Source organism: Eucyclogobius newberryi, unplaced genomic scaffold (assembly GCF_026437365.1).
Source record: "Eucyclogobius newberryi isolate DKJ021-1_F unplaced genomic scaffold, fEucNew1.0.hap1 SCAF_12, whole genome shotgun sequence".
Classification (NCBI taxonomy): domain Eukaryota; kingdom Metazoa; phylum Chordata; class Actinopteri; order Gobiiformes; family Gobiidae; genus Eucyclogobius; species Eucyclogobius newberryi.
In genome coordinates, this window is record NW_027315746.1 from 18,347,132 (window position 1) to 18,374,441 (window position 27,310).

The 27,310-nt window shown below is 41.1% G+C and overlaps 5 protein-coding genes across 6 annotated transcripts; 2 read left to right on the forward strand and 3 right to left on the reverse strand.

Moving 5' to 3' along the window:
- Positions 1-1,887: 1,887 nt before the first annotated feature.
- lrrc52 (leucine rich repeat containing 52) lies at positions 1,888-8,195 on the reverse strand. Its single transcript, XM_072441137.1, has 2 exons — positions 7,199-8,195; positions 1,888-2,554 (listed from the first exon to the last, which is right to left on the reverse strand). Exons 1-2 carry the CDS (start codon positions 7,848-7,850, stop codon positions 2,229-2,231), a joined length of 978 nt encoding a protein of 325 aa, XP_072297238.1. The 5' UTR covers positions 7,851-8,195; the 3' UTR covers positions 1,888-2,228.
- Positions 8,196-10,332: 2,137 nt separating this feature from the next.
- mgst3a (microsomal glutathione S-transferase 3a) lies at positions 10,333-12,253 on the forward strand. The gene is made up of 5 exons (XM_072440362.1): positions 10,333-10,489; positions 11,027-11,100; positions 11,177-11,234; positions 11,813-11,885; positions 11,970-12,253. The coding sequence occupies exons 1-5, from the start codon at positions 10,373-10,375 to the stop codon at positions 12,104-12,106; spliced, it is 459 nt and encodes a 152-aa protein (XP_072296463.1). The 5' UTR covers positions 10,333-10,372; the 3' UTR covers positions 12,107-12,253.
- A 577-nt stretch (positions 12,254-12,830) lies between these two features.
- On the reverse strand, positions 12,831-15,815 carry LOC140356308 (uncharacterized). The gene is made up of 5 exons (XM_072441172.1): positions 15,464-15,815; positions 15,019-15,249; positions 14,024-14,266; positions 13,779-13,936; positions 12,831-13,622 (listed from the first exon to the last, which is right to left on the reverse strand). Exons 1-5 carry the CDS (start codon positions 15,540-15,542, stop codon positions 13,578-13,580), a joined length of 756 nt encoding a protein of 251 aa, XP_072297273.1. The 5' UTR covers positions 15,543-15,815; the 3' UTR covers positions 12,831-13,577.
- Positions 15,816-15,938: 123 nt separating this feature from the next.
- On the forward strand, positions 15,939-22,424 carry LOC140356292 (importin-13-like). Its single transcript, XM_072441143.1, has 21 exons — positions 15,939-16,318; positions 17,007-17,132; positions 17,762-18,396; positions 18,790-18,930; positions 19,009-19,150; positions 19,212-19,378; positions 19,605-19,725; positions 19,847-19,994; positions 20,083-20,264; positions 20,338-20,364; positions 20,446-20,580; positions 20,651-20,797; positions 20,874-20,954; positions 21,031-21,168; positions 21,247-21,343; positions 21,423-21,475; positions 21,547-21,613; positions 21,686-21,744; positions 21,823-21,912; positions 22,002-22,183; positions 22,254-22,424. The coding sequence occupies exons 1-21, from the start codon at positions 16,247-16,249 to the stop codon at positions 22,345-22,347; spliced, it is 2,904 nt and encodes a 967-aa protein (XP_072297244.1). The 5' UTR covers positions 15,939-16,246; the 3' UTR covers positions 22,348-22,424.
- Positions 22,425-22,445: 21 nt separating this feature from the next.
- Positions 22,446-26,249, reverse strand: fzr1b (fizzy/cell division cycle 20 related 1b). 2 transcript variants are annotated; one of them, XM_072441167.1, is made up of 14 exons: positions 26,083-26,248; positions 25,614-25,783; positions 25,268-25,369; positions 25,136-25,199; positions 24,941-25,068; positions 24,740-24,822; positions 24,269-24,452; positions 24,135-24,200; positions 23,958-24,060; positions 23,653-23,840; positions 23,349-23,582; positions 23,157-23,261; positions 22,984-23,076; positions 22,446-22,909 (listed from the first exon to the last, which is right to left on the reverse strand). In XM_072441167.1, exons 2-14 carry the CDS (start codon positions 25,689-25,691, stop codon positions 22,868-22,870), a joined length of 1,470 nt encoding a protein of 489 aa, XP_072297268.1. In that variant the 5' UTR covers positions 25,692-25,783; positions 26,083-26,248; the 3' UTR covers positions 22,446-22,867. The 2 variants fall into 2 exon arrangements, with proteins under 2 accessions (XP_072297268.1, XP_072297269.1); XM_072441168.1 differs by lacking the exon at positions 23,157-23,261 and having other exon boundaries at positions 26,083-26,249.
- Positions 26,250-27,310: the final 1,061 nt, after the last annotated feature.

Sequence of the window (27,310 nt, forward strand, 5' to 3'; positions counted from 1 at the left end):
GAACCGTCGCTTTTTGATATCACACTGCAGTGATTCACAGGGAGGAAAGCAGCAATTTGGTATTTCCAGTTTGATAAAGCGTCCTTACACTTTGTTGTAAACTTTACTGTGATGCAACATAATTAATGTTAATAAATAAATGTATGAGTTCATGGATTTGCTTATTCGTTTGTGGAAACCTTTGAAATACACACTCAAGACATTGGAAAAGTAATAAGTCGGAAAAAGGTTCAGTTCCAATACAAAGCACTGCCAACACTACTCCGGGCAGGAGAGTGACACGCTAAAGGACAAGCCTTCTCCTCTCAGATGACCTTATAACACGGGCACAGCATAGGCCTGAGAGCACAACTGTGGACAGAACAGCAGCAGTGGGCCTCCTCCTCTGTGCCAACTCTGAACCAATCATAATAGTCACTTTCCCACCGGCTGAGCCAAGACTGTTACCATCAGATATATGTAAGCTACTGGGCAGTTCTATTTCATAATATGAAATGTTGGTGAACAGTGAGATCTTCTATTTTCTAAAAACAAAAACAAAACAGCACGGTTAACTTTTCTCAAAGTGAAGATCAAATTGAAATAACTTAATATAGCTTCTAAACTTGTCATTGTTAATATAATTTTGAGTTCCTATTATATTGTGCTGTATTGACCTGAATCGTCCAATAGGATCACTGTTGTGTGAGTAAAACCCAATGAAAACCCTCTTCATTGGAACGCACTCAATTCAATATAGGACTCTTCATACAAGTGATGTTTTTGGTGAAGTGTCACTCACGATCAGGTTATTAACAGCGCTCTGATGAGTGTACTTGCCCCAAGACTTTCTCCACAGACTACAGTATGTGAGTGGATGTGGATGTGTCAGTTGGCCATTATGCTCAGTTAAGAGTTGATCTTACTTGATGTCACAGCTGCAGTTGCATTTACTGTGCGGTCGCCTTCTGGTCAGCGAGACTACACAATGTTACAAAAGCATGACTCAAAAGACCCAGACGGTAAACAAGGCCGCCAGCGCCACAAAGCACAGCACATTTGTCTCCATGGATGTGTCAGATTCAGCTCCCATCAAGTGCTCACTAAAGTCACATCCTGTTTTTTAAGCTTTTCAAGAATAAGAAGACCACATCATTCATTCCTGTGTTTGATTTATATTAGTTTAGTATAATATTATATTTACATGCAATAAATAATAATAATAGTTAATTCTGGCTACTGTTGTTGATTGAACAGCAATCATTTTTGTGAGACACTTTGCAGACTTGAACGAGGCCAACCAGCTAGATCCTATTTCCAGGCTGTTCTCTCACCCTTGCCTTTGCTTGAGAACAAAAGGAGCGCGCAGTGGCAGGAGAGGTGCTGATTTGGACTTTAGAGTGTTGAGTGGAGCTTAGAGTTGACCACATTCGTCTGACACAAATAAAATGCTACACAAGCAGGGTTTATGTGATCCTGACTGTTGTCAAATAAAGGTTGTGTTAAAACAATAATTGTCATTGTAGCTCCGAGCTGACGTTAGCCTCCTACATAAAAAAAAATGACATCATCAATGACATTTTCTTTACACACAGCTACAATTCATAATTTAATACACCAGTGTTTTTCTGTAGCCAAGGTTCAAATTGAATCAAATTCGAATACAAAAAGGAAACTTAACACACTGAAAAGCAATCACATTTTCTTCACATAATTGGATTTGTAGCCCTCAAGCTTTGTATACACACGTATTAAGGCTTTTGGTGCATCAGTCCACGCAAAAAACAGGAGATTGGACCAATAACAGATACAAGGACAATGGTACAAATAGCCATCACATTCTGATGTATACTACCTTACTAACTTTTCATTTTGATCTTAAACATAAACCAGGGATGAACGTACATTAAATCTCCTTTGCTTTATTATAATCATGTTTTAGAATCGCAATTAATTATACGATTACCACAGAGTTTTTCAAATGCCATGATGGGGGGTCCATTGTTCTGTAAAATGCAGAAACGAGGAAACAAATAAATAATAAAGCCAATAATGCTAGTGTCTTAATTAAAACATGAGGTCCCTTTTTCCACAGTGTACCCTTATTTAAACAATGCCAAATTGTTTAAACTTGCTTTACACCATAATAGCAGTATCTTGCAGTCGGAACATGTCTGATACTGTCCTACACTCTCTTCTTCTCAGTTCAGAGGCACTGTGTGTTCTTTTAGGAGCTGACGTCCATCCCGTCACATTGTGTGTGTGTCGTTTAGATTCTCACTGTCCTGGTCGCTCCTGTTCCCAGAAATCCCCATCTCCAGCATCTCCTCCTCCTCATCCGGGTCCACCTGCTCGTCTTTCTTCTTGATGTAGCGCTCATACAACACCATGATGACCCCCATGACCCAGGCCGACACTGTCCCAGCCGCGAAGATGGCAAAACCGATAAGGATGAAGAAAAGATAGTCCCAGGATCCCAACGTCTGGTGACACAGTGTGCGTAACTGGATGCCCACTTCACCCAGGCGGCGGTCCTGGAGGTCTGCAGGTGAGCCGCACACCGTCTGACCCTCATCTGTCACAAACAACAAACATTAAACAGTCAACTGACATCTCTGTGAACATGCACGGACCAGAGAAAGCTCTTCACACTGTGAGCTCCACTGCAGGGCTAATGTTAATGATTCAGACCTTGACTCTTGCTTATGTAGATAACTCCTTTGGCAGAAAACATTTCGTTTTAGTGACAAACGGCTGATAACCTGCACAAACCGGCATCAACAACTCCTTTGATGTTACATATCAGAGCGCCCTTAGCGTCAGAAATATTATGGCATTAAACGCTGCTGAATTTTTCATGCTTTCAGTACATATCAGTGTGAAGAGCTTTAAAAGATGCATGAGTGCAGGCTCCTATTTTTTCAGGAGACTGCACGCAAAATCATAAAATATTTGAAATTGTGGATAACATATTTTCCATGCCAAGTAACAACATTACAACACTGGGTGAATTATTTACCCTCTCTTCTCACCACAAGATTAAATAGTGATGTGGCCCATTGTGTCAGCCTCAACCTGCAGATGGTCCTGAATCACATGTTTGGCAACACAAACACGTTGCCAAAGTATCTCTTTTAAAAAAAACTACAGTAAATAGATGACTGTCAGATTTTAAATAATGGTGTTGACAAGACACAAGAAGCAAAATAAAACTATCACAAACAAACATTTCCTATTATTGTAGGAGCAGGCCAAGAACGATGTTGTATATTTTGAGGGAATAGTTTGCAATGTCACATTATCATTAAAATTATTTGTATGAAGGTAGGCCAAATAATTGAGTCAGTTAATTTCCTTAAAGCTGATGTACGCATTTTCCAACAGAGAAATAAGCAAGTAGGTATTAAACCTTTCTAACTCATTCTTAGCTCCTAATCCTTTAGTTCATCACTAGTATTCACATGCATGTTATTTTTGGCCACGAGCACAGCTTTAGACACAAAAAGAGAAGCAGGGTAAGATATCCCCTCACAGCCAATCAGCTTTCATCCCAAAGTGTCAAAACCATCATAAAGTGACTCACGTGGCTTTATCACAAGTTTGAAAAGATAATAATAATTAGAATAAGGTCTTTTCCAACCACATTTTCAATACACTTTCTGGGGGGAAACAGAATTTACTAATAATTTTGAGGAATAAATTTGGGTACCCCAGCTTTAAGACGAAGCATAAGTAATACATATTTTGGATATATTTTTGGAGAAAATGTTTTGAATTATTGTTTTACAAAAGGATGAATGCAGTTGAATGTTACATAATATTCATTTTTGCACAATTATCTTGTCTTGCTCAGGAAGCTGCAGAACAGAGATGGTTTGCTGCTCTCAGCGCCGATCCTCAGAGGATTACGCTGTGCACCACACTCACAACAAACAGAAGTCCCGTTATCATAATAATACATCATAAATAATATCAAATGTATTGAGGGAGTTATGTACATTTTCCTCTGTCTTTCAGTTTTGCATTCTATTTTCTAACTTCAGGCTCATAGTCTGCAAGATCCTTTCCATTTATCCAGGCTTTGGATCAACGCAATTGTAAATCCCCAACATAAACATATTTAACATGCCTTGGCTCTATCTGTCTCATTTGACTCAGAATGTTACATTACATCAGAGGTATGTCCCTTTCATATTTGCATCATTGGTCACAGACACCCTCTTCTCGTGAGCATGTTTTTGACAGCTATAGAGGAAAGCCCTTCTGGCTTAAAGCGCCCCCACCCCCTTATAGAGACTGGCATCAAAGGGAAAGGGTTTTCCTCTCTCCTCTCCCATCCAGCGTGCTCTATTTCAGGACTCGCTCCTTATATAACAGCTGGGGGAGTGCTAATCTAACCAGGAAGACAAGACGGACGAGAATCTGTTGGTTCCTTTCCTAAAGCGCTCTATCTGTCTCTGCTCCCTCGCTCTGTCTAACTCACTATTGATGCGTCTCCTAAACTGAGGAGACAAGCCAGCCAGGTGAGACTCAGGACGAGAAATAACACGAAGTGATGTCCAAAACACTGACTGATGCACTAAAGCAGTGTTGTCCTGCTATTTACCACCTTTTTTCATTAAAGAATATTTGAATCATATAGTATTTACATATGCACATGTAATAAAACATCCATTGCTTCCAATATTATTTATAACATATTGGTTTCATATTTGTTATTTCCCTCTCTACCGATCATGTTATGCCTGTGTGCAGTGATTTGCATACGTCTGTATTTAGCACTTCGGGATACCATTCCTTCTGCAACTCTGCATCCAGCTTGTGGTTCCCTGCAGCTTTATTATTATTTTGATTTGGGGGAAACAAAAATATCAGCCTGTTATGTCCATATCTTCACTATATTGTTGCAAACCTCTAACACAGGACACTGCGAAATAACTAAAGTTCTTACACTCATATTGCTCTCAAAACAGTTTGGATCAAGATAGCAACCATCTTTTCCCTTTTCCCTTTGTGCACATTAGTTCATTCTTTCGGTCATCTTCAACAAACTAAGAGGAATATACTGCATTTATGTGTGTAAAAGAGGTTCTGCTGTACTGAGCCAGAAAAATAGGACAAACCGAGGAGAAATAGGCCAGCTTTTGTACGACATGTTTTGAACTGAGCCGGAGCTGCATAGGGATTTGTGCTGAGCTTTGTAGTGGAGTGTATTGTGGGGACAAGCTGGGGATGCCTTCTGAGCGTTTGCATGTATGTTCATAGTGTCAGAATCATGACTGGCCTCTTGCTCACTAACACAAACTATAAATAGTCCATGGCCTTTGCATAGTGACAACCACACGCCAAAGCTAAGATAAAAAGTGGAAATTGCAGAAACGTTGCAGAAAATCAGACACATGCATCAACTTGACAATAGCCAAACAACAGAAGAATTAATATTGGATGCTGCAGCAGTGATCGTTTGTCAAAAAGTAGTCAATATTTTATTTTTTTATGATGTGAAAGCATTGGTTGTCAGAAGTGAAATACAAACATACGTTATGTTGCTTTTGGTGCATAGGCTATGTCCTGGTCATTGATTCCCAGACTGGGGTCAGATACCAGCAGCTCATGGTTTACAAAATAGTCCAGGTTTGTTTATACAATATGGTTTATGAAGTCCTTGATCAGTCCTGCTCAGATGTGCTGGTAGGCTTGGTTTTGTTGTCTTGACTTCTGGCTTATAACTTTATTGAGCAGCAACACTGCGAGAGACCATATATTCTAATTGCATTTGCTAATATATACAGTATGTATATGTACCTGAGCAGAGACTACAACCCTGGTTTCCCTGTTAAATCCACACAGCCCTCTGTCTCCTGCTGTTATTTGAGCGTGTGTTACGACTGTCACCTGTGCCTCTGCTACATGAAAGCTGAGAGAGGCCATAAACTCAGACTTAACTGGACTGGAAACATGCAACAATGTAGTTAGAACTATGTTTAGATGTGTTTGGACACATATGCTCTTTTGTATTATCATACAGAATATTGTCATTTGGCGTGTAAAGTGTGTTCAGCAGCATTTCCCGCACCTGCCTCTGTTGTACAGCAAATAAATCTGGGCTGTGCAAGCAGAGGTGAAAGAGTGAACAGTTCAATGTCAATATGAGATTTGCTATTTTAAATATTTCATGTGACTCTTAATTGTGAATATTACTTGTTTATAGTTTTATATAATCAATAAAACAGTATTGATTATGATTAGTGTACCCTAGCCTTGTTTAAATTAAAACCTCGCCACATGACCCTCAGAATTTCTAGGCGCAGTCAGGGGTCGGAGTGTGTCCGGTTTGGGGACCACAGGATCTAATTTCTGCTGTTTGCAGACAATGTTGTCCTGATGGCTCCAAGTGGAGGAGTTCAAGTAACTGAGCCGAAAGGCAAAGCTCTCTATTTACCGGTCGGTCTACGTTCCTACCCTCACCTATGGTCATGAGCTTTGGGTAATGAACGAAAGAACAAGATCGCGGATACAAGCGGTCGAAATGAGTTTCCTCCACCGTGTGGCTGGGCGCTCCCTTAGAGATAAGGTGAGGAGCTCAGTCACACGGGAGGAGCTCTAAGTAGAGCCGCTGCTCCTCCATGTCGAGAGGAGCCAGCTGAGGTGGCTCGGGCATCTGTTCCGGATGCCTCCTGGGCACCTCCCTGGGGAGGTGTTTTGGGCATGTCCCACCGGGAAGAGGCCCCGGGGAAGACCCAGGACACGCTGGAGGGACTATGTCTCTCGGCTGGCCTGGGAACGCCTTGGGATCCCCCCGGAGGAGTTGGAGGAAGTGTCTGGGAAGAGGGAAGTCTGGGAGTCCCTGCTTAGACTGCTGCCCCCGCGACCCGGCCCCGATGGATTCATTCAAACCTATTTTTCATCTGATGTTCATGACATGCTATGTAAAGTTATTTTGATTACTTTATGCATAGTTTGGACACACCATGACCTATATTATTATGACCAAACGAGGTGTTGTACCAAATGAATAGTCTGAGAAACTGCAGCAGTTATCACAGTCATAACTGCTACAGTTAGAGGTCATGAGCTCCACCTGAGCCTTTCTCATGAAACACTGATTTATCTTCAAGAATGATTGACATGTGATCTCTTGTTGTTGTGGGTCTCACGTCTAGATTAAAACGATTATCATGAAGGACAATTGAGTTAATGCAAATGTAAGTGACAGAACCTTGAAATTTGAAGCCTTCCAGATAAACCCACAGACAGAGGTCTTCATTGTCACACTCGCAGCTCCAGGGGTTCCCGCTGAGGCCCACGGAGCGAAGAGCCGGCAGCGCGAGCAGCGACGTGATGTTGAGGCTTGTCAGGTTGTTTCGGCTCACATCCAACACTTGAAGAGCCGCGTTTTCCACAAAAGCGTCCGGGTGAACGTGCGAGAGCCCCGGGTTGTCCGTCATCCTCAGCATGACCAGACTGGCCAGGGGTCCAAACGTCCTGTCCTCTACGCGACTCAATGTGTTAAAGGATAAATCAAGATAGGCCAGTTTGCGTAAATTCCCAAAGGTGGACTCGGATATGTCCGTGAGGGAGTTGTTGCTGCAGTCGAGATACACCAGGTCCGAGAGGTAGTTGAGCGCGAGCGGGGGCAGCTCCACTATCCTGTTGTTGGAGATGATGAGCTGCCGCGTGGCCAGGGGCAAGTTGACCGGGAATGTGGTCAGGTGTTGCCCGGCGCATTGTACCACGAGCTGGTCATCGCACACGCATCGGTCTGGGCAGCCCGTGGACAGCACCGGGGACGTGGTCACCCCCGCAAATAAGACGAGAAGCAGAACTATGAGCCGCAGGGGGTGCGCGCTTGTCTGTGGGGCAAGACGCATGACACCGAGGGCTTCATCCACCCCGTTTGGAGAGAGCCAGACCCGGGCACATTCTTCATTGAAACATCCTGTGCAGCTTGTTTGTTTCAGAAATGATTTTCATAGAGGTCAAACGCGAAGTCAGTGCCAGCCTCGCGCGCGTAATGTTACTCCATCCTCATTCCTGCGCGTCTCCTGAACTTGACAACAGAAGTCTTAAAACTGCTTCAAATTACATTGATTTATCGGATTTCTTCTAGTCACAGCTATACTGAGAATGTATTCACATCTTGTCTTCGGCTGGCACCACGAGTCGCCTCAGTTGTTCCACTACATGTCTCATGCGCCTCTCGCTCTCTGGAAGTGAATCCAGAGGAAGGGGGCGCACCAGCCGCGCGGTGGATGAGAGTGAGTGTGTGGGGTGAGATCATACTTTAAGCATGAAAACACTCAACAGACAGATTACACGTGAATATAATACTATGAGGAAAGAGCATTTGCATGTATCATTAACCACTTTTCATTTGATTGACAAAATAAATCATGGAGTGTATCCCAATTATTCAGGTCATATTTTAAAAAGAGCAAATGTCTTTATAGGATGGACGGATCGTTAACCAGGGTGCACCTATTTTTTGTCTTTGCCTAAAATGTCCCACAGTATGGCATTAAACTCTGTGGAGGCAAACGATGTCCACATCCGACCAGGATACAAGTCAGATCTGTTTATTTTGTAATAGAAGTAAAATAAAGTCTAATGACAGTTATTGTGGAACAGTCCAGGCAAAGCGATTTCATCTCCATAAACTTGTAGCTAACCTTTTATCAGAAAACTTAGTGCACCTTTAAGATGACATGAGATCTGAGAGTTCATAAATGTTTAATCATTTTATAACAGTGCCATCTAGTGTTGATGAATGGGTTTAAATTATTAAGTAGACCTAAATATATATAAATAAAGCAAAATGCATTAACTGTGGATTCCCCCTGGTTTAGCACAGCCTCTGGGTCCATGGTGTTTTTCTGAGTTAGGTCTGACATACAAGACGCCCCAGCTGCGTGCGTAGAAAAGCTCGTGCACCTGACACCCCTGCACCATGTTAACGTGCTCATTACATCACATGGGCTCTGAGACTATTTAGTGAGGTAATCCCACACACAACAGGATATAATTATATCGAGCTATCCCATACATGTATCCTATATGGACAGCAAACACTCTTAGGGCATCCAATAGTCAGCAGGAACCGTGCAAGACGAATAGGGACAGGGACCGGGCCGGGGGACCGGGGTGGCCCCCACAAGCATGCGATCACAGGGATCTATTCTTGGATGTGTAGGAGCTGAGCTTAGTTGCTGAATCAGACATGGTAAACATCCACATTTTACACTCTCTAACCTCATTCACTCTAGACTTTCTTTCACCATCACTTCTGGGATAAAAGTTGTTCCTGCGTTTCTCTCTTGCATCTTGTGACTTTGAATCACATAAAAGATCCTTTTTGGACCGATGCCTACAAACAACTCAAGGAGGACATCTAGTGGCCAGAAACGGCACTAGACAAACATAAAATGGAATCTTTGGCGCAGTTGCAAATTCTGGTTTACTTTTATTTAGCCGACATCATTTAATTTTCACTTGTCAAGTTTACTGGTGCCAGCTATTTACATTTGTAAGCTGTTGACTGCCTTTTCATATGTCTTATTATATATTTGTACATTCTTATTTAAACAATATTGTCCATTTCCCCCATGCTATTTGACAGTTAGTTTAGTGGGATAAGCCCAACACAGGCTTGGCTCTTATTCAAACAAACTCATGCCAAGGCGTGTCCCCAACTGCTGCTGCAATCAAAGAGAAATATGTTGGTCTATTGTTCACAACTGACACCTTTAACCTCAATACCAGCACCAGCCACTCATGCAGAATCTACCTGTACACCATGATTCAGCTGTAATAGAGCTGTTATCTTGGATGTCATTCTTTTGAGTTGTCTCTTGTAAAATCTAAAGAAAATAACTGAACGCGTGGTATTTAGAGGTCAAACTCCGATATAGAAGTGAGCAATAAACTATCAAGTAGGCCTATAAATAAATAAAAGGTGAAAGAAAGTGATAAACGCACAGACAGAACACGCCCACTGGCTCATAAAACAGGAAGTTCCTCACACACTCCTCCTTCTGTGGCTTCACCAAGACTACGCTGACTTTTCTCCCTTAAAGCACAGACCAAGGTAAATGATCGTGTTCCCTATCACCGATGCTGTTTAATATAGATTTGATTTTGTGTTTGTCGTAGTTATTAGGGTCTGGAGGTTGTGTCCTGGAGGTTGTGTCCTTAGGTGACCTTTTTGTTTGGGTGGAGCTGATCAGCTTGTTTGTGCCACTGGTGATGACTTTGTGCTACATTTAGCTCAGTTTTTGAAAGTAATAACATGTTTCAGATTAAATGCACTGCTTACATACATTTGTAATAGTTCTTATTTTTGACCTCTTTGTTTCGTTTTCCTTTCATTGAACAATTCTTGCCTCGGGTATCCAAGATGGTGGTTCTGTCCAAGGAGTATGGCTTTGTTGTCTTGACTGGAGTGGCCAGTATGGTCATGATGGGACACCTGGCCACCAATGTGGTCAAAGCCCGCAAGAAGTACAATGTGGAGGTGAGATGGGCAAAATATAGGCATTATATCAAACTTTAAATGAACCCTGCAAATATGAATTTATATCAAACTGTTTCATACTTACTACTTACTTACTACGGATTATGCACTTTTCAGGTCCATAGTCCATTGAACTAACTAACATAAGTAGATAATCATAAATGTACATTTTGTTCACTGCAATATAGATCTAAGATGTCTTGATAATAGATAAGAGGTCATTGATTTTCGGTTTAAAACTGCAAAACTGATCATCCCCGCCTCTTCATAGTGACATTTCATCATAGTAAGAAGCAGAAAAGTGGCTATGTGTATCACTTGGGAGTTTTACTTTTTCAAATAATCACAAGGGCGGCGATACGGGATAGGTAAAAAGGTATTTTCAAGCATGCAAGCCTTTAATGTTGGACAATACAGAATTGCTCAAAAATAAATTAAAACAATAAAACAAAATGCATGCAACTAATGATGAGGAAATGCCATTGCAGCAAGGTTAAAAGTTAATTAATGTTGCACAATATGTCCTCTTTCCCCCAGTATCCCATTATGTACAGTGATGATCCAGAGAACGGCCACAAATTTAACTGTGTCCAGCGTGCCCACCAAAACACGTAAGTACATCTTACTACTAAAAATTGCATTAATTTTCGACTATGTAACAAATGCATCATCTTTTGCCACCTCTAGCCTGGAAATGTACCCGCCCTTTCTTTTCTGCCTGGCTATTGGTGGTTTGCATAGCCCGGTAAGTTCAAATATGAGTACTTTCTCATCATGATTAATTACACACACTAATTTATGTAGACTGGCACAATGCTGTATTAATATTGTTCTATGCACTTCACATAACGTGATATATATATATATATATATATATATATATATATATATATATATATATATATATATATATATATATATATATATATATATATATATATATATATATATATATATATATATATATATATATATATATATATATATATATATATATATATATATATATATATATATATATATATATATATATATATATATATATATATATATATATATATATATATATATAATTTTGTATTTTAACACTTATTTTTGCATGCCTTATTTTATCATAGTTTATGTTTTTACTATTCCTATTCTTTTTGTTGCTTGTCATGGAAAATATATCAACTTGAGATTTTTTTTTTAGATTGCATATTCTAGTAATAAAACATTTTACAATATAACAAACTTTAGCAGCAGGGACTCTAAAAAACATTATTAACCATGTGTGTAAATGGTATGCTAGACATTGCTAAACTGATTACTGTCTGGTTGCAGCGTCTGATCAGTGGACTTGGCCTTGTGTGGATAATTGGCCGAGAGGTTTATGCATATGGTTACTATTCTGGAGGTATGTTGATGATACTATTTATATTAAAAGTCTTTCATTATGAGCAAATTGAACTCCTTAATCTACACATTTTCTTTTGCTCAGATCCTTCCAAGAGAATGAGAGGAGCCTTTGGTAACTTTGCCTTCATGGGAATGTTTATGACCACACTCAACTTTGGGCGCCACCTGCTGGGCTGGACAGGGCCAAGATTTGGATCATTCCGTCCTGCACGCTGCTAATGAGGAGGTCCACACCTCCCTACTACAATAATGCCTCCTATAGCGTTTAATACGGTTTTGTATGTTTGACCATGTGAGCAGTAATGCACTATATGACTACACTATAAGATTTACATTTTATACTTCAATAAAAATGCTTACATCTTTTATCAGTAATTTGTTTTTGTAAGATGAGCCTTTATTTGTCCCACAAAGGGGAAATACCAGTATTGCAACACAAAGTAGGTACAGAATTAAAAAATAATAAACGGATAACTTGTAAAAATATACTCCATAATTATACTCTTAATTAAAAAAGTATAATTACAATAGTAACACTCTTATTTACAGCTGTTATATGGACAGAGAATATTGCACCAAGATGATTGACATTATGTTAAAGTGTTGCACATGATTATGAAGACGAATGACACATGTTCAGGGCTAACAGTATTTGTTGTAAAGTCTGACAGCCACATTGTCCATGTTATGCATGGAGAAGATGTGGGACATTGCAGGTGGAGTGTGGCTTAAAGCTGAAATGTATCTTTAAATCGAATATGATGTAATGCCATGAAATTATTAATGCATGCCATTCCCCAGTCTCATCCCCATTTCACGCCGCACCATCCTGTTGGATAAAGCCTATGGGCCAAAAAATGCTTTTAAAAAACCTATTGCAACTCAAAACTGTTGCTATTGAGACTCAAGACAGTAAAACTTATATATTTTTAACACAATTTTATTATTTAAAATTACTTTAACCACAAAAACATTTTATTTACGTCACTCTTAAAACACTGCATTTAAGGCAACTATAAACACTTGTAAGGCAGCACTAGGTAAAAAACAAAAAAACATCTGGTCAGCAGTTCAGAAACCACATAAACTCAACATTATTATTGACAAAAATACCATGACCCCCGATGAAAATCTATACTAGGTTTATTGGAAAACAAGACAATATTCCAGTGGTATTTCATAATACTTTTGACAGATTAGCCTGTATCGTGTACAGGAAATCAAATTATCCGATTAATTGATACTGATGTCAAACGCAACACTGTACAATAACACTACATTACATTTTTACCCTAAATAACTTTCTATACTTACATTTCTTCTTTTCTGTGGCAAGGTTTTGGAAACATTCCACCAGAAGCAGAGAATCGACCTCCTCAGTCGATTTTGCGCCATTTACCTTGAGCCACCTGTGCTGCATGTCCACTAGGGGGCACTATGGTCACTTATGCAACTTTAAAGTGCTGTGCATACGTAATAACATAGGTTTGGATAAGTCAACCTGTCCTGACTAACCATATCTGAGTTTAAGAGGGAATGTGAAATGCCAAAAATGTGGTAATACCAAAATGTTGTATAATATGACTAATGTTTTATGGTATCACTTTTTCAACACTAAATATCATGTGCATGCAGCATACAGTATCCAAGTACTTCAGTTAAACTATATCTTAAGTTCTCTAAAGAGGCATCAATAGGTGTATCTTGAAAGAGGCGTGTCTTCCATCAAATCATCCTGTAAAAAATGTCAAACAGAAGATTTAGCATTTACCCCTGACTTAACAATATTCAAATATGGCTTAATGTTGGATTCAATATGGAACATTTAGTTGCTGTTGTCCATGCCAATACCCCCTACTTGATGCGTAAAACTTTTATTTTTTTCTCTCACCATTGGTAGATCCTGGAGCCGGTGAAACTCTGGGTTGTTGTTTTGGTGGCGAAACTTGAGAAAAAGTACCACAAAGATGACTGCCGTAGTGACAATGAACACCGACAAAAGGCCAGCGAGCAGTGGGTCCAGGGAGCGGCGCACACTCCCGCTAGAATCTGCCCCAAGCACAATCACATTTCAGAAACACCCATTTCAGCATCAAAAATGGAATATTTGTACTATCTCTGTTAATCAGTTCTCACCTTCACCACCGACATTGAGCTGCGACGGTGTCTCCTGGTGAGTTGGCCCTGCGATGCCCTGAGGCGCTCCTGTCGTTTGGGCCGAGGCCGTGCTCAGAGACACCAGCAGTGGGTCGGCGGAGGGCAGGATAGAGGGGGTCCCGCCCAGAGAGGCGCTGGCAGGCTGAGATGAAAAGGTGTGTCCAGGGATTTGAGTGGTCGATGAGCCCAGTGGAGTGTGTGTGTCCACAGGGCTCTCTGGAGCTAAACAAAGCACAGAGGTAAAGGCAGTGCAGGGATGTTTCAACTTAAAACACTTTGGGTGAGTGCAGTGGGGGCTTAGTACACAAATGTCAGACTGTGCTTATGCCTTGTGTGAAAGAACTCTTTATAGTCATCTCGGGTTTGACACAGATATTACACTGATCTGTGGCTTGATCAATGAACTGTGTGCATTTAATACAGCAGTGTGAGCAGGGGAAACTGTAGTTATCCCAATCTAACTGCTTGTTAAACAGTAACCCGTATAAAATTAAAATGTGTTGTGTATTCAATTGTGTTGTGTATTCAGTTGTAACTTTTGGAGGAATCTTAAACTGTGAAATTTGTGACTGAAAATCATTTTGCCATAGCTATAGTAAACTTACCATGAAAGTGTTCAGCCAATGGCTTTGTCAAAGGCGTAAACATGTAGTACATACTTTGTCACATTTGCACTTGTTGCTTTCCTTTCAATTTTATGAAGTGTTTGTGAAATATTAATAATCTAGCACACAAAACTGGTTAAAATAGACTGAAATGTGATGTTGTTTGTTCTTGAGAAGATGACATAAATTAGCATTTGGGGTTATTTTCAGGAAAGTAAGCACATTTTTAAAATAAGAAATGCAGTTTCAATCTCCCCCATCACGAGGCAGTCATAGGGATCTTCTAAAAACAAGTTTAAGTAGACACAGTATTTTCAAGTATAAAAGTGGTAAAAAGGAAACCATTTCATTTCCTTCTATGCTGATTACCTGTGGATGAAGTGACTGCACCTGCCTGGGTTTTAGAGACAGGTGTTATGGCTGTGGCAGGAGTAAACCCATCTGTGATGCTAAAGGCTGTGACTTCAGCTGTAGTGTCTGTGCTGTCAGTGAGACTCTGGATTGTCTGTCCACCATCAGTCCTCAACCTCAAGTCCTCCCCTTTTGTGTCCAGAGATGTAGATGTTGAAGAGATGATCGGAGGAAAAACTCTTGTCTGGGCTGTGGAAAATATTTGGACAAGTGCATATTGTCATACAGAGCCAATGGTGCATCATATCACGCAATATTTACGCACAAAACCGTGCCAGAAATATGTATGCAATCGGACAATGCATTTTTAGTTGGTTTGATTTCCATCGGGTCAGTTGAAAACCAAACCAGAGTCACAAGTTTAACCAAGCGCATGCATGAGGTCTGTCCAAGCCGCACTTACCCCGTGTCTGTGACGCACTGGTGAGGACCACCAGCACCAGGTACAACCAGACCGAACCTAATTCCAGCGCCACTTTCATCTCATTGGCGGCCTCCTTCTTCCATACGATAACAACAAGTCTATCTTCCTCTATCTAGCGGCGAAAGCTCTGGCCCTTTTTGCTCTGATGTAGTTTCCGTTACGTGATTTCACAGGGAACATCATCACGGCTAAAAATATCCAGAGGGAGTCGGGCAGAAGAGGACCAGGGGAGGGGCAGCTCTGCATCTCCCGTGCACTCACACGGAACACTACAACATGTGCCGTTGTTGCTCGAAATTTCAGTGAGGATTTTACATCTTAAGCCGCTGCATTATTCTATTTGGTTTCGAGAGTTTTCTGCCAAATGCATTAATTTGTTCGAGCTGTTGCTCCCGCCCTTCTGAAGACCTCCAACCAATCACACGCCAGTGCGTCAAAACGCAATAACCGCGTCAAGAGCGCCTGTTCTGGATTGGGCCAACAAAACATAAAGTTAGTCATTTCTGTTTACTATTTTATTACTGAGTTGTACTTACATTTTTAAATGAGAAGTCAATGTTTCTGTAGGAAACGTGAGAGCTTCTCTGGGCTCTGTGGGTCACGCCTCGGCGCACATGTGCTCTGTGTGAACAGCTGACCCGCTTCGTCCTTGTCACTTCTTTAACTCCCCTTAAGACCGGGGTAGTTGAGTTTGGTCGTTTCTACTACGGTACTTGCCCAAGAGGAATTGAAAAGATACATAGAATATTTGTTGTTTTACGCATGGGGGAACCACTAGCCAATCCAGGGGATTGTCCGCCGATCCTGGACTGGACAGTGGACAATGTGGAGTCGGTGAGTCTCTAAAACACACACAAATGTACGGTATGTCGGTATTTAGTGAACAGAATAGTCACTTTTTTACATCGATTACTAATTACTTTCATTATAGGCCTATAACATCTCTCGCATACAGGATTAAAATTATTAGGATGCTGTAATTTATTGATTGCAAGTAGCCTACTATAAATGCCTTTTGTAGACTATGCATTCTATAATTCAATTGTATAGCTACCATTCATATTATTCACACATTGAGACATAAGGCAATTGTACATCCACAACATAACAGGCGGACATTAGAAGCCCAATTTGGCTGTATGGCAAGACTTTTTGGATCTTTTGTAACATGATGCCAATTATAAGCATATGCTGTGCTAATAATAGGACAACTTTGCACTTTGGATTAGTTCCAGTGACAACAGTCAGTTGTAAGTCTTGATAAAATGTGAATAAGCCAATAGATTATTATTCAATGGTCTTAGTTTGTCAATAAAGTAGAAGAACACACTTTAGAGTAGTGTCAAAGTAATATCAACCCATGTCATAAGTATTACTTAACATTTCTAATGATACACTACTCAGCTCTGTGTATTAGAAATACTTGTTTAATTTGTATTATTTAATTTTAGTAATTACCGGTACATTTGGTTACATTTTGTGTAATACGCCCTTAATTGTATATATTTTTTGTTCCTCTTAGGCTCTCTACCAGCTCTACTTTGATCCAGACATGGAGCGTAAAAGTATGGCCCAAAAGTGGCTGACCCAGGCCCAGGCGTCTGCACAGGCATGGCACTTCTGCTGGGCACTGCTTGCACCCAACAAGGTATTCTGATGTCAGTCATACTGTATTAGCTTTGATAAGGGAAGGTCTCAACTGAAGTTGTACAGGTAACAGTACATTTACTGTACTGCAATACCAACAATCACATCTCATCTCATGTGTATGTAAGTTCAGTGGGTTATAATTCCCAGTTTTGTTGGAATCTTGATAAATGATAAATAAATGCCCTTTAAAATTGTAGTTTTATGATTTTTTTTATTAGTTTATTTGAACGATGACAATGCACATTTAATATAAACATTTCTGTAAACGTGCCAGTATTAAGTATACAGATAGTTTCCAACTGTACCTGTCCCAGGCAAGGTGAAAAATGCCAGCAAATGACCAAAATACACAATCTTGTTTACAGCAAGATTTCCTTTATTTAACCAGGAAAGTCCCAAGAACTCAAACATGTCATATAAAACAGACAGTTATAAAACATACAATATAAATGTTATGGACACAAACTAAAATAGTTGCAGGTCAATGATTCTAGGTCTTTCAGAAGGGTGTAGAAATGAGCTATAGGTACAAGATTTTGAAGATGAATATGCAATTAACATTCCTTTTGTTCATACAAATCTGGGGGCTAATGTAAACTTCAGTCCAGAATTATGTTTTCCCTGCAGATTCCAGAAGTCCAGTTTTTTGGTGCCAGTACTCTCCACACAAAGATTTCCCGTCACTGGGGCGATGTTCCTTCTGAGCAGCACGAGAGCCTCCAAACTCAGCTCATGTCCCACATTCTGCACTTCTCCTCTGGTCCTAAAATGGTCCTGACAAGACTCTGCGTGGCTTTAGCATCTTTAGCTCTCAACTTGATCCCTCATTCTTGGCCTCAGCCAATGGCGGACATGGTGAGGGCCTTCGAACCTCAGAAACCAGACTGTAAAAGTGGTTCCGAAATCAGCCCTGACCCCCAAGCACACTGCCTGGCTTTGCTGGAGATCTTTACGGTTCTTCCAGAGGAGTTCCAGAGCAGCAAGCTGACTCAAGCTCGTCGTGCCCAGCTGAGAGATGCTCTCACCGGGGAGTGGTCAGGCGTTTGTCCCATGTTGAGACAATTGCTCCAGAGCCAAGACTCCTCCAACCTGGTGAAGGAGAAGGTGCTGCGCTGTCTGTCCAGCTGGGTGGCTCTGGATGTGCCTCTAGGAGAGAGTTATGAGCTGGTCCAGGACTGTTTTGGGGCACTGTCCAATCCAGAGATTTTTGAAACAGCTGTGGAGACTATTGTAACTGTCATCTCACAACCGGACTGTCAAAGGTATGATTTTTTATATTTTGGTTTCAAGATGGTCTAATTACTTGAAGTAAGAAGTCTTTGATGTAGGCAAAATAAAGACTACTAAATAGGGTTTTTTGATTCAGCATTCCTCACAAAGTCAAAATATTATACACTTATATATATTTTTTCTAACTTATATATATTTTTTCTAACTTGTAGTGCCCTACCTCTAATCAGATTTGCAAATAGCGTCACGCGTCACTCTGAACGCCAAATAAACCACCTCAATATTCATTCACATACTGTGATGTGCATGAGATAAAATGATGTATGAACTGGAGGTAGTTTTGAGTAGATTCACCCACCAATCCTGAAAGTTGTCATCATGCATCTGTATACACAAAACAAAAATATCAGTTTTATTGTGTCCAGATATACTGACGCTCTTTTGAAGCTGCTTCCCCTGGTGCTGGGGCTTCATGAGCAGCTGAAGAAAGCTGCTCAGGATGGAGACATGGAGACTTCACATGGGATCTGCCGCATCGCTGTGGCCATGGGAGAAACACACTCCAGGTACACAAGAACATTCATGAAGTTCACAACATCTTTTATGTGTTGCTATATGTATGCAGACTGGTGTGTGTGTGGCAGGGTCTTGTTAGAGCAGGTGGACCGTTGGCAGGAATACCTTTCCTTGGTAAACATGATCTTGTTCTGTACCGGGATGCCTGGGCACTATCCTGTCAGTGAGACCACCAGCTCACTCACTCTCACCTTCTGGTACACTCTGCAGGTAAGATTCTGCATTTCATACTAAATACCAAATGTTTTTAATTTGTATTTCTTTTGTTTAGGATGACATCATGTCATTTGAGGAGGGCAAGCAGACGGCGTATCTCCATGTGTATCGCCCAGTTTACTTCCAGCTCGTGGATGTGCTGCTGCATAAATCTCGCTATCCGTCCCAAGAGGAGTACGACTCCTGGTCGTCAGATGACAAAGAGCAGTTCAGGATTTACAGGTCAGACATTTTCATGAGGTACAATTTCTTACTTCGCTTATTTGTAAATTGTTGGCCCTGCGACAAGTTGGCCACTGTCCAGGGTGTACCCCGCCTAAGGCCCGAAGTCACTGGGATAGGCTCCAGTCACCCGCGACCCCGAAAGGGAACAAGCGGTAGAAAATGGATGGATGGATGGCTTATTTGTAAATATAAAGATGCAAAAACTGTCTGTTTAACATTACAGGGTGGACATTTCTGACTCCCTGATGTATGTGTATGAAATGTTGGGTGCCGAACTACTCAGCAACCTCTATGACAGACTGGGAAGCCAACTGATGGATCCCCAGCAATATGCTGAATGGCAGGTAATTACATAACATTACATGCCATTACTACTTATTGCCACATGTATTGATATGTTTGTATTTTGTGATATTGGTGCACATCTCTATTCTCCTATCACACAATCTCTGACTCCCTCTCCAGGAGACTGAGGCGTTGTTGTTCGGCTTCCAGTCAATCGCTGAGACAATAGATGTAAACTATTCTGATGTTATTCCTGGTTTAATTGGTTTAATCCCCAGAATTAACATAAGCAATGTGATGCTGGCTGACACGGTTATGTACACAATAGGTAAGTGTCTATGATCAGCTATAGGCATGGCATGTGTCTTTAGCTTGTGTGTTACATGAAAACTGTAGAACGTCTTTGTCTTCTGCAGGCTCTTTGGCTGAGTGGCTGGCAGACCACCCTGTGATGTTGAGTGGAGTATTACCCATGGTGCTTCAGGGTCTGGAGAAGCCTGAGCTGAGTGTGTCCAGTGTGTCCACTCTGAAGAGGATCTGTAGAGAGTGCAGACAGGACCTGGGCCCCTATGCTCGTGACGTCCTGACTGTGTCCCAGGTCCCACACTCACATTATGACTTCCAGTACGTTCAGTGAATCGTGTTTTTGACATTTTCCCCCTTTGTTTTAGGCTGTGCTGATGAAGGACATCCACAAGGTGAGTAGACAGCATTGACACAGACTTTTCCCACTCACACATCTAAACCTTTTTTGGTTGTGTGTTGTGGTTTGTATTCAGAGCAGCCAGGGCATGTGGCTGATGCAGGCTCTGGGTTTCCTCCTGTCTGGACTGCCTGTAGATGAGATCTTGGGCCACCTCAGTTCACTCATTGCTCCACAAATCCAGCAACTCGACTCACTGGCACAGCAGGAGGTAGGCCAACAGCGCTGAAGCTCTATAGATATAACATATTCACTGCAGTACGCTCTATTGTCTTTTTTAGCAAAACACTAAAATGAAAGAACCCATCATTCATATATTGGGTATGCTCGCCAACCTTTTCACCACTCTGGATATTAAGCAACAACATGACGCCTTAGAAGGAGGCATTTGTGCTGAAATGTCATCCTTGCACACAACAAACAACCCAGTGAGTCTACCTGGCACAGACATGACTCAATGATCTAGAAATGTTTGACCAGTGTTACATTTTGTGATTTGGATAGGTTGTAGTTGTGCTGCAGCAAGTGTTTGAACTGATACAGACAATCTTGAGCAAGTGGTTGGATGACTCAGACATTGTGGAGGTGAGGTCGTCAGGGCCTGTGTTGTTGAGTATCTGTAGTATCCGTGCATGTATCACTGGTCTGGTATCCTCTCCAGGCAGTGTGCGGGGTTTTCGAGAAGTCACTGCGGACACTCCTACACGATTTTGGACCAATGGTTGTGCAGCTCAGCGAAATGCTCGGGCAGATCTACAGCGCCTACCCACAAGCCTCTGCTCTAGATCTTGCTCGTCAGGTACAACCCCACGGATCAAAATAATTTTCTCCTCATTTTGATTACAAATACAAGTAATCATTTGTATTATATTTTTAGATGGTGCATATATTTTCTGGAGAGGAGCATTACATTTCAAACATAAAGTACTTAGTTCAAGTTTTATCCTCAGCCACACTTGTATTATTTCATAAAGGTAAAGGCTAAAAAGGGTGAAGAAATATGTACCTGCATAATTTTCAAAATGATCATGTAACATTTTTTCTTCTTCTCAGGGCCAAGGGATCACCCAGATGTTGCAGAATCCTTTATGTACCTACATGCACAAGTTGGTTCAACAGATAAACGTTTTCTCAACATATTTAAACATGATCTAACTCAAATCATTTAAACCAATAGATACTTAAAAGGAAACCAGAGTTGTTGCTTTCTGAACAAATTGACTTAAAAGCTCTGTTTTACTGTGGTAAGTGTCCTTATAATTTGTCAATAATACATTCTAAATTTTGAAGTAAAACTTCTACTACATCTTTTTCAGGTATCATGTCACTGAAGTTTCCAGAAACCCCAACTGTTAAAGCCGCCAGCCAGTTTTTTGTGAGTGATTGTGAAGCAAGCATTTTGCATTGTGTTTTAACACATGATGTCGAACAAAATAGTATTTATCTTTGTCAGACTGAACTGTTGAATCGCTGTAAAGACATGCCGCAGCTTCATGAGGTGTTGGAAAGAGATGGAAAGATTTTAATAGAAACAATACTGGAGGTATTTTGTTCATTAGCTTTAACTCATCAACCTTTCTGACATCTTCTCGGGTGCGTATAACATCATTTATAACATATAACGTGTTGCAGAGTGTAGGTGGAGCAGGCCCTCGCAGCCTCAGTGAACATTTTGCTGAGGTCCTGCTGAGTCTAAACAGACACTGTCCTGCTCTACTGTCCCAGTGGCTCAAAGACACACTGCAGGTGCCCGGGTTTCCCTCCTCTCACGTCTCCACGGAGCAGAAACACACATTCACGCAACAGCTTTTAAGGTAATAAAAGCTATAATAATGATGAATACAAAAAAAGCACATTTTGTAATTTAAATACTATTGTTTTTAGGGAGCATAATAACAAGCGCCACGTTAAAGAGATTGTAAAGGAGTTCTCTCTTCTCTGTCGAGGTTTGCAGGGCTCTGGTCACTCTGAGTTTTAATCTTGAAAATACCTAAATACGTTAATTGTTTGAGAACCCAACAAAAACATCTGTGTTGTTCATTTAAGTGGCCATTTTGAAAGACAAAACGATAAAGGTTTGTTTGCAGCTGCCATGGCAACTGTTACTGTTGAATTTTTTATTATTTTTTCCTGTTGTATAATGTTGTAGTTATCAAAATATTCAAATACATTTAATCAAGCCTTTCCACTTGATCATAATGTAATTCCATTTGAATGTAACATAATTTTAGACTGTATAGCTTACATCTGTGGTACATATATTTATCATAAAACATTACTTCCACAATGGAGAAGTAACAAAACAAACTTTGTTAAGTCTTTACTGCCTTCATTCTTTGATTGTGAGTGTGGTATATTCTGGTGAAAGTTGAGACTGCATTGTTGATAACAAAGTGGTTTCAAAGTAGTCTCATAATAGTGGCCAGAGCAGCATGATAAACAATCGCCCTGTATAACTTTGAAAAGTCCACCCACTAACTACGAAGGCCAACCAACCCCTACCGGATCCTTGTGAAGAGGTTCAACACTGATTTTGATTCCTGGAGAAAAAAAAATACATCTGTGTCTGCAACAAACCCATCTTTATCTTCAGAAAATGTTGCAGTTTCAATACCTTTGTGCAGCGTGTTTTATTAAAAACATTCCAGAAACGAAGTGTCTCATCCCCAGCACCTGTAACAATGGCTTCACCATCAGGAGATACAGCCTGCAATAAAGAAACAAAAATATGGGTAAAAAGAAGGTCACCCCAAAAGAATAAAAATATAAATAAAATGTTTTTCTTACTAAATAAAGCACTCTATAGGAGTGGCCAGTTAACTTTGCAACTTGTGTAAGCGATGGGTATTTCCACACCAGAATCTGGTTCTGGGAGTAGCCGTGAGTGCTCACCTTTACATCATAAACATTAAAGATGCAATATATTAAAAATGGAAAAGGTCTGGTATTCTGACTTTAGTGAGATGAGCGGACGCTCACCAGTTCATTGGCGTGTTTGGACCAGGCCAGGTTGCACACCTGTGAGCCCGTGTCCGTGCTCTGAAGGGCCTGTCCCGTCAGAGTGTTCCAGAAGCGGAGGCAGCGGTCGGCCGTCCCGCCCCCTGAGGCCAGGAGCCCGTGCTGGTGTGGGGACCAGGCAATGGCCTTCACTGCTGCCAGATGGTCACTGTACTGCTGCACAGGCAGGAGACTGGAGCTGTTCCACACCAACAACTGAGGAGAGAAAGGAAGATACAGCCCCAGGAGGACACTCTGTGATTATACTATGACGGGGAACATTTACCTTGTTGTCGTTGCCCCCAGACGCCAGGTGCTGATGATCTGGAGACCATTTGAGACCGCACACCTCTTGTCTGTGTCCCTGAAGCCTTCTCTCTGCAGAGTTTGATGATGGTGTCCGCACATCTCGCTGCAGGATTACTCTGTCACGACTTCCAGACGAAAGCTGCTCTCCATTCCATGCAAGGGCGCCTTGGGATGGAAAAAAACCATGCTTTGAAATAAGACTTAAATTATCTATCATCCCTGATGAAAACTATACTGAAATCAATAAGTGTTTATGCATTCAGACAATGTACAGCAACTCACCAACACGAGCTGAGTGCCCTTCCAAACTTGTGAGCTTCCTGCCTCCGGCTGCATCCCAGATCTGGACAAATCCTTTATGTGTTCCAACTGCAACTAGACTTCCCTGATAAAGCCAAAGTCACTTTTATTATACTACAATCTGTGTTACTAGCTGGTTACAAAAAGCCAAAAGCTCACCCTTTCATTCCAGCAGACGGCTGTAACAGAATCCCCATCCACTGAAAGGTCACACAAGCGTGTCACCTGAAAAAGGGGAAATTTAAGTATCAGCAAAGAAGACAAAGATCCCTTGCTCTGTTTTAGCCACTGACCTGACTTGTGCAGGCACTCCACAGGTAGACACAGGCCCCCAGCCCCACACTGAGCAGGTTCCCCGCTGACCAGTCCACAAGGTTGAGGTAAAAGTCATCCTGCAGCTCTGGAGCATCCAACACTTTAAATGGGATTTTGGAGATCTTACGAGCTGGTTTTCGAGGAGAGCGGAGTAGCTTGTGACTATGGAAACAAACATTTTTTTAAATGATGTAGTCAAAATTCAAACTTTACCTCTTAAAACTGACTTTACCTCTTATTACTGAGAGCTAATAACAGACTTTACCTCTTATTACTGAGAGCTAATAACAGACTTTACCTCTTATTACTGAGAGCTAATAACAGACTTTACCTCTTATTACTGAGAGCTAATAACAGACTTTACCTCTTATTACTGACTTTACCTCTTATTACTGAGAGCTAATAACAGACTTTACCTCTTATTACTGAGAGCTAATAACAGACTTTACCTCTTATTACTGAGTGGAGATAGGGAGTATGGTGAGATTTCATTATCACAATTAAAAGGCACTCTCTTTGTATGAACAGTGTACTGCAAAACAAAGAAGTAAACTAGTTAATTTAGACATATTTTTAAACAGAGCTCATTGGTCAAAAAGTAATACATGTTATTATTATTATTATTATTATTATTATCAGTCATTTTATACCTTAAAAAGCCCACGGGAGTCTTGAAAAAGCACAGGGTGGTGCCTATTATCTGTGTGAGGGTCCGGCACAGTCTCTATTCCTGCTCCAAGTAACTCATTACTTAAGAGGGCAGCATAGGCCACTGCATCTAGGGAGAGGAAAGTATACGGTTTCCCATACATCCATAAAAACAGGGCAGTAAGAGAAGATCTCACCTTTACTCGAGTCTGAACTTGCATCCTTTGTTTTATGGTTCTGACTGAGAGAGCGATAATTCTCCTGAAATATAACATAATTTAGTAGTTAGCTGACTTAAATCCCATACTATGTGAAAATGAGTTTCTTACATTTGCATAATGAAAGTTTATGCTCCAGTTGCTTCCAGCTCGTGTGGGAATGAAGCGGTCCCCAGACTTAACACTGACAAGACTGCACTTCACACTTACACACTGTAACAACAAGACTAGGGTTTGACTCAGGTTCGTCGACTATCTAAAAAACTGTCTGGGATGAACTTAACATGGCCTACTTTGCCATGGTGCTTAATACTTTAGCCTTGTACATTAAAAATAAAGTCCTAGACAAGCATGAGTTTAAAGGTCTGAATGCAACATAATTTCTAAGCAGAATTTGCCCCTGTTCTCAGGAGCCGGTGTGATTACAGGATCAGTTAAAGAGGCAGAGCTTCCTCACCTTGGGCAGGCGGGCCTCTTTGGGGAGGTTCTGGGGGTTTATCTGCCTCAGCAGCCGCCTCTCGTACTCTTGGTCCATCTTCACCGTGAGCACCAGGCCCCTGCTGTCACTCCTCTACTCACACCTCGGCTCCCCCCACAGAGGAAGCCCACCCGGGACTCCCATGGCTGCTGTGCAGAAGTGAATAGAGACCTCAGAGATTCCTTCATGATTATGAGCTGCAAACATTCAATACACAATTATAACGATCCCATCGGACTCTGCAGGATAAACTGTGCGACTCTCAGATCTGTCAGTCCTCACATATTTGTAGTGAAATAATGATAAATTCTTATCAAATGTAATATATGTCAATGATCAAATGTATTGAAGGTGCACTGATGACAGTCACACCGTCCGTTGTCATGGCATCATCAATGCGCTTGTTTACAACCTTTAATACATGAGCCTCGACAAAGAGGAGTTTTACCTTTAACAGACACGTCTCAAGCCTGCACATAAAGGCTGTTCTTCTGTCAGAGACATGTGCGGGGCGGCGGGGGGACACGTCCTCTGCGCAGATGAAGGACCGTGAAGGACCGACGGACAAACGCGACTCGCTGATGTTGTTTATGTTCGTGACAAAGATGGCGACGGAATCAGCTGGAGCTCAAATTCTTTGGTTGACTTGTGCCGTCTGTGGCGGGCTCAACAGCGCCTCCGAGTGGCAGCTGTGATGCACTGCAGGTCTAATCATGGCCTCAAGGGGTCACTGTGCCATGTCCTTTTGTCAGACTTCTTTGTCCCAGGGGTCTCTACATACGGGCCGGGGGCCAAATGCAGCCCTCAGACCAATTTTTGTTGGCCCCAGGCTTCCCTGAATTTGCACAAATGATCATAAACAGTACTTTTTATTGTAATAATTCTTTTTCCCACTGTGGCCTACAAAACATCACATTTTATTGTGAAAAAACACACCTATGTGAATAATATAATAAATCATATAATATGATATACATTCTCAATTTATAAAATATAAATTGAGAAGGTTTGTTATTGATTAACTCCTTCATGATGGCTACACCAGTTGACAATCGGGCCTTTCAGTCACAGCCTGTTTAACATTGTTTGTTGTGCTACTACATTAGCCCTTGTACTACTCTCAAAGATAGTGTGTATGATAAAAACGAATTTTTGCTTTTTTTACTATTTATTTTTTTACACATAAAACAACACAAACAAACGTATAACAACCCAACAACAAGTTTTCATGTTGTGGAGGGAAGGGGGAGGTCTTCTACTACAGATGCCTGTGGGTCAGCCAGACAGCTGTATTACTTGATGATAAATGGTTAATCTGCTATTAAATATTATTAAAACTTGTAAAACAATATTTGTGACGTGTTGGCCTACTACTGCAACTGAAGTTATACAAGGCCAACTTGTGGTCTCTACAAACTTAATCTCGCCTTTGACATTCATTTGCCTCCCATCTGCCCTGTAATAGCCCCCAGAAGTATCTATCAGTAACACGTGTTTCCCAACAGGCCAGAAAAAGGCATTGGCTAATGAGCATGACTTCAAAGTAACTCTTTCACATCTGCCCTCATGCTCACTTTTCTCTCAGCGCAGAAGAGTCTTCCAACTCTTTTATACAGACTTGTTTTGGTTTGAGCAGCAAAAATATGAATTCATATTTCTTGTTTTAATTGTTGTCA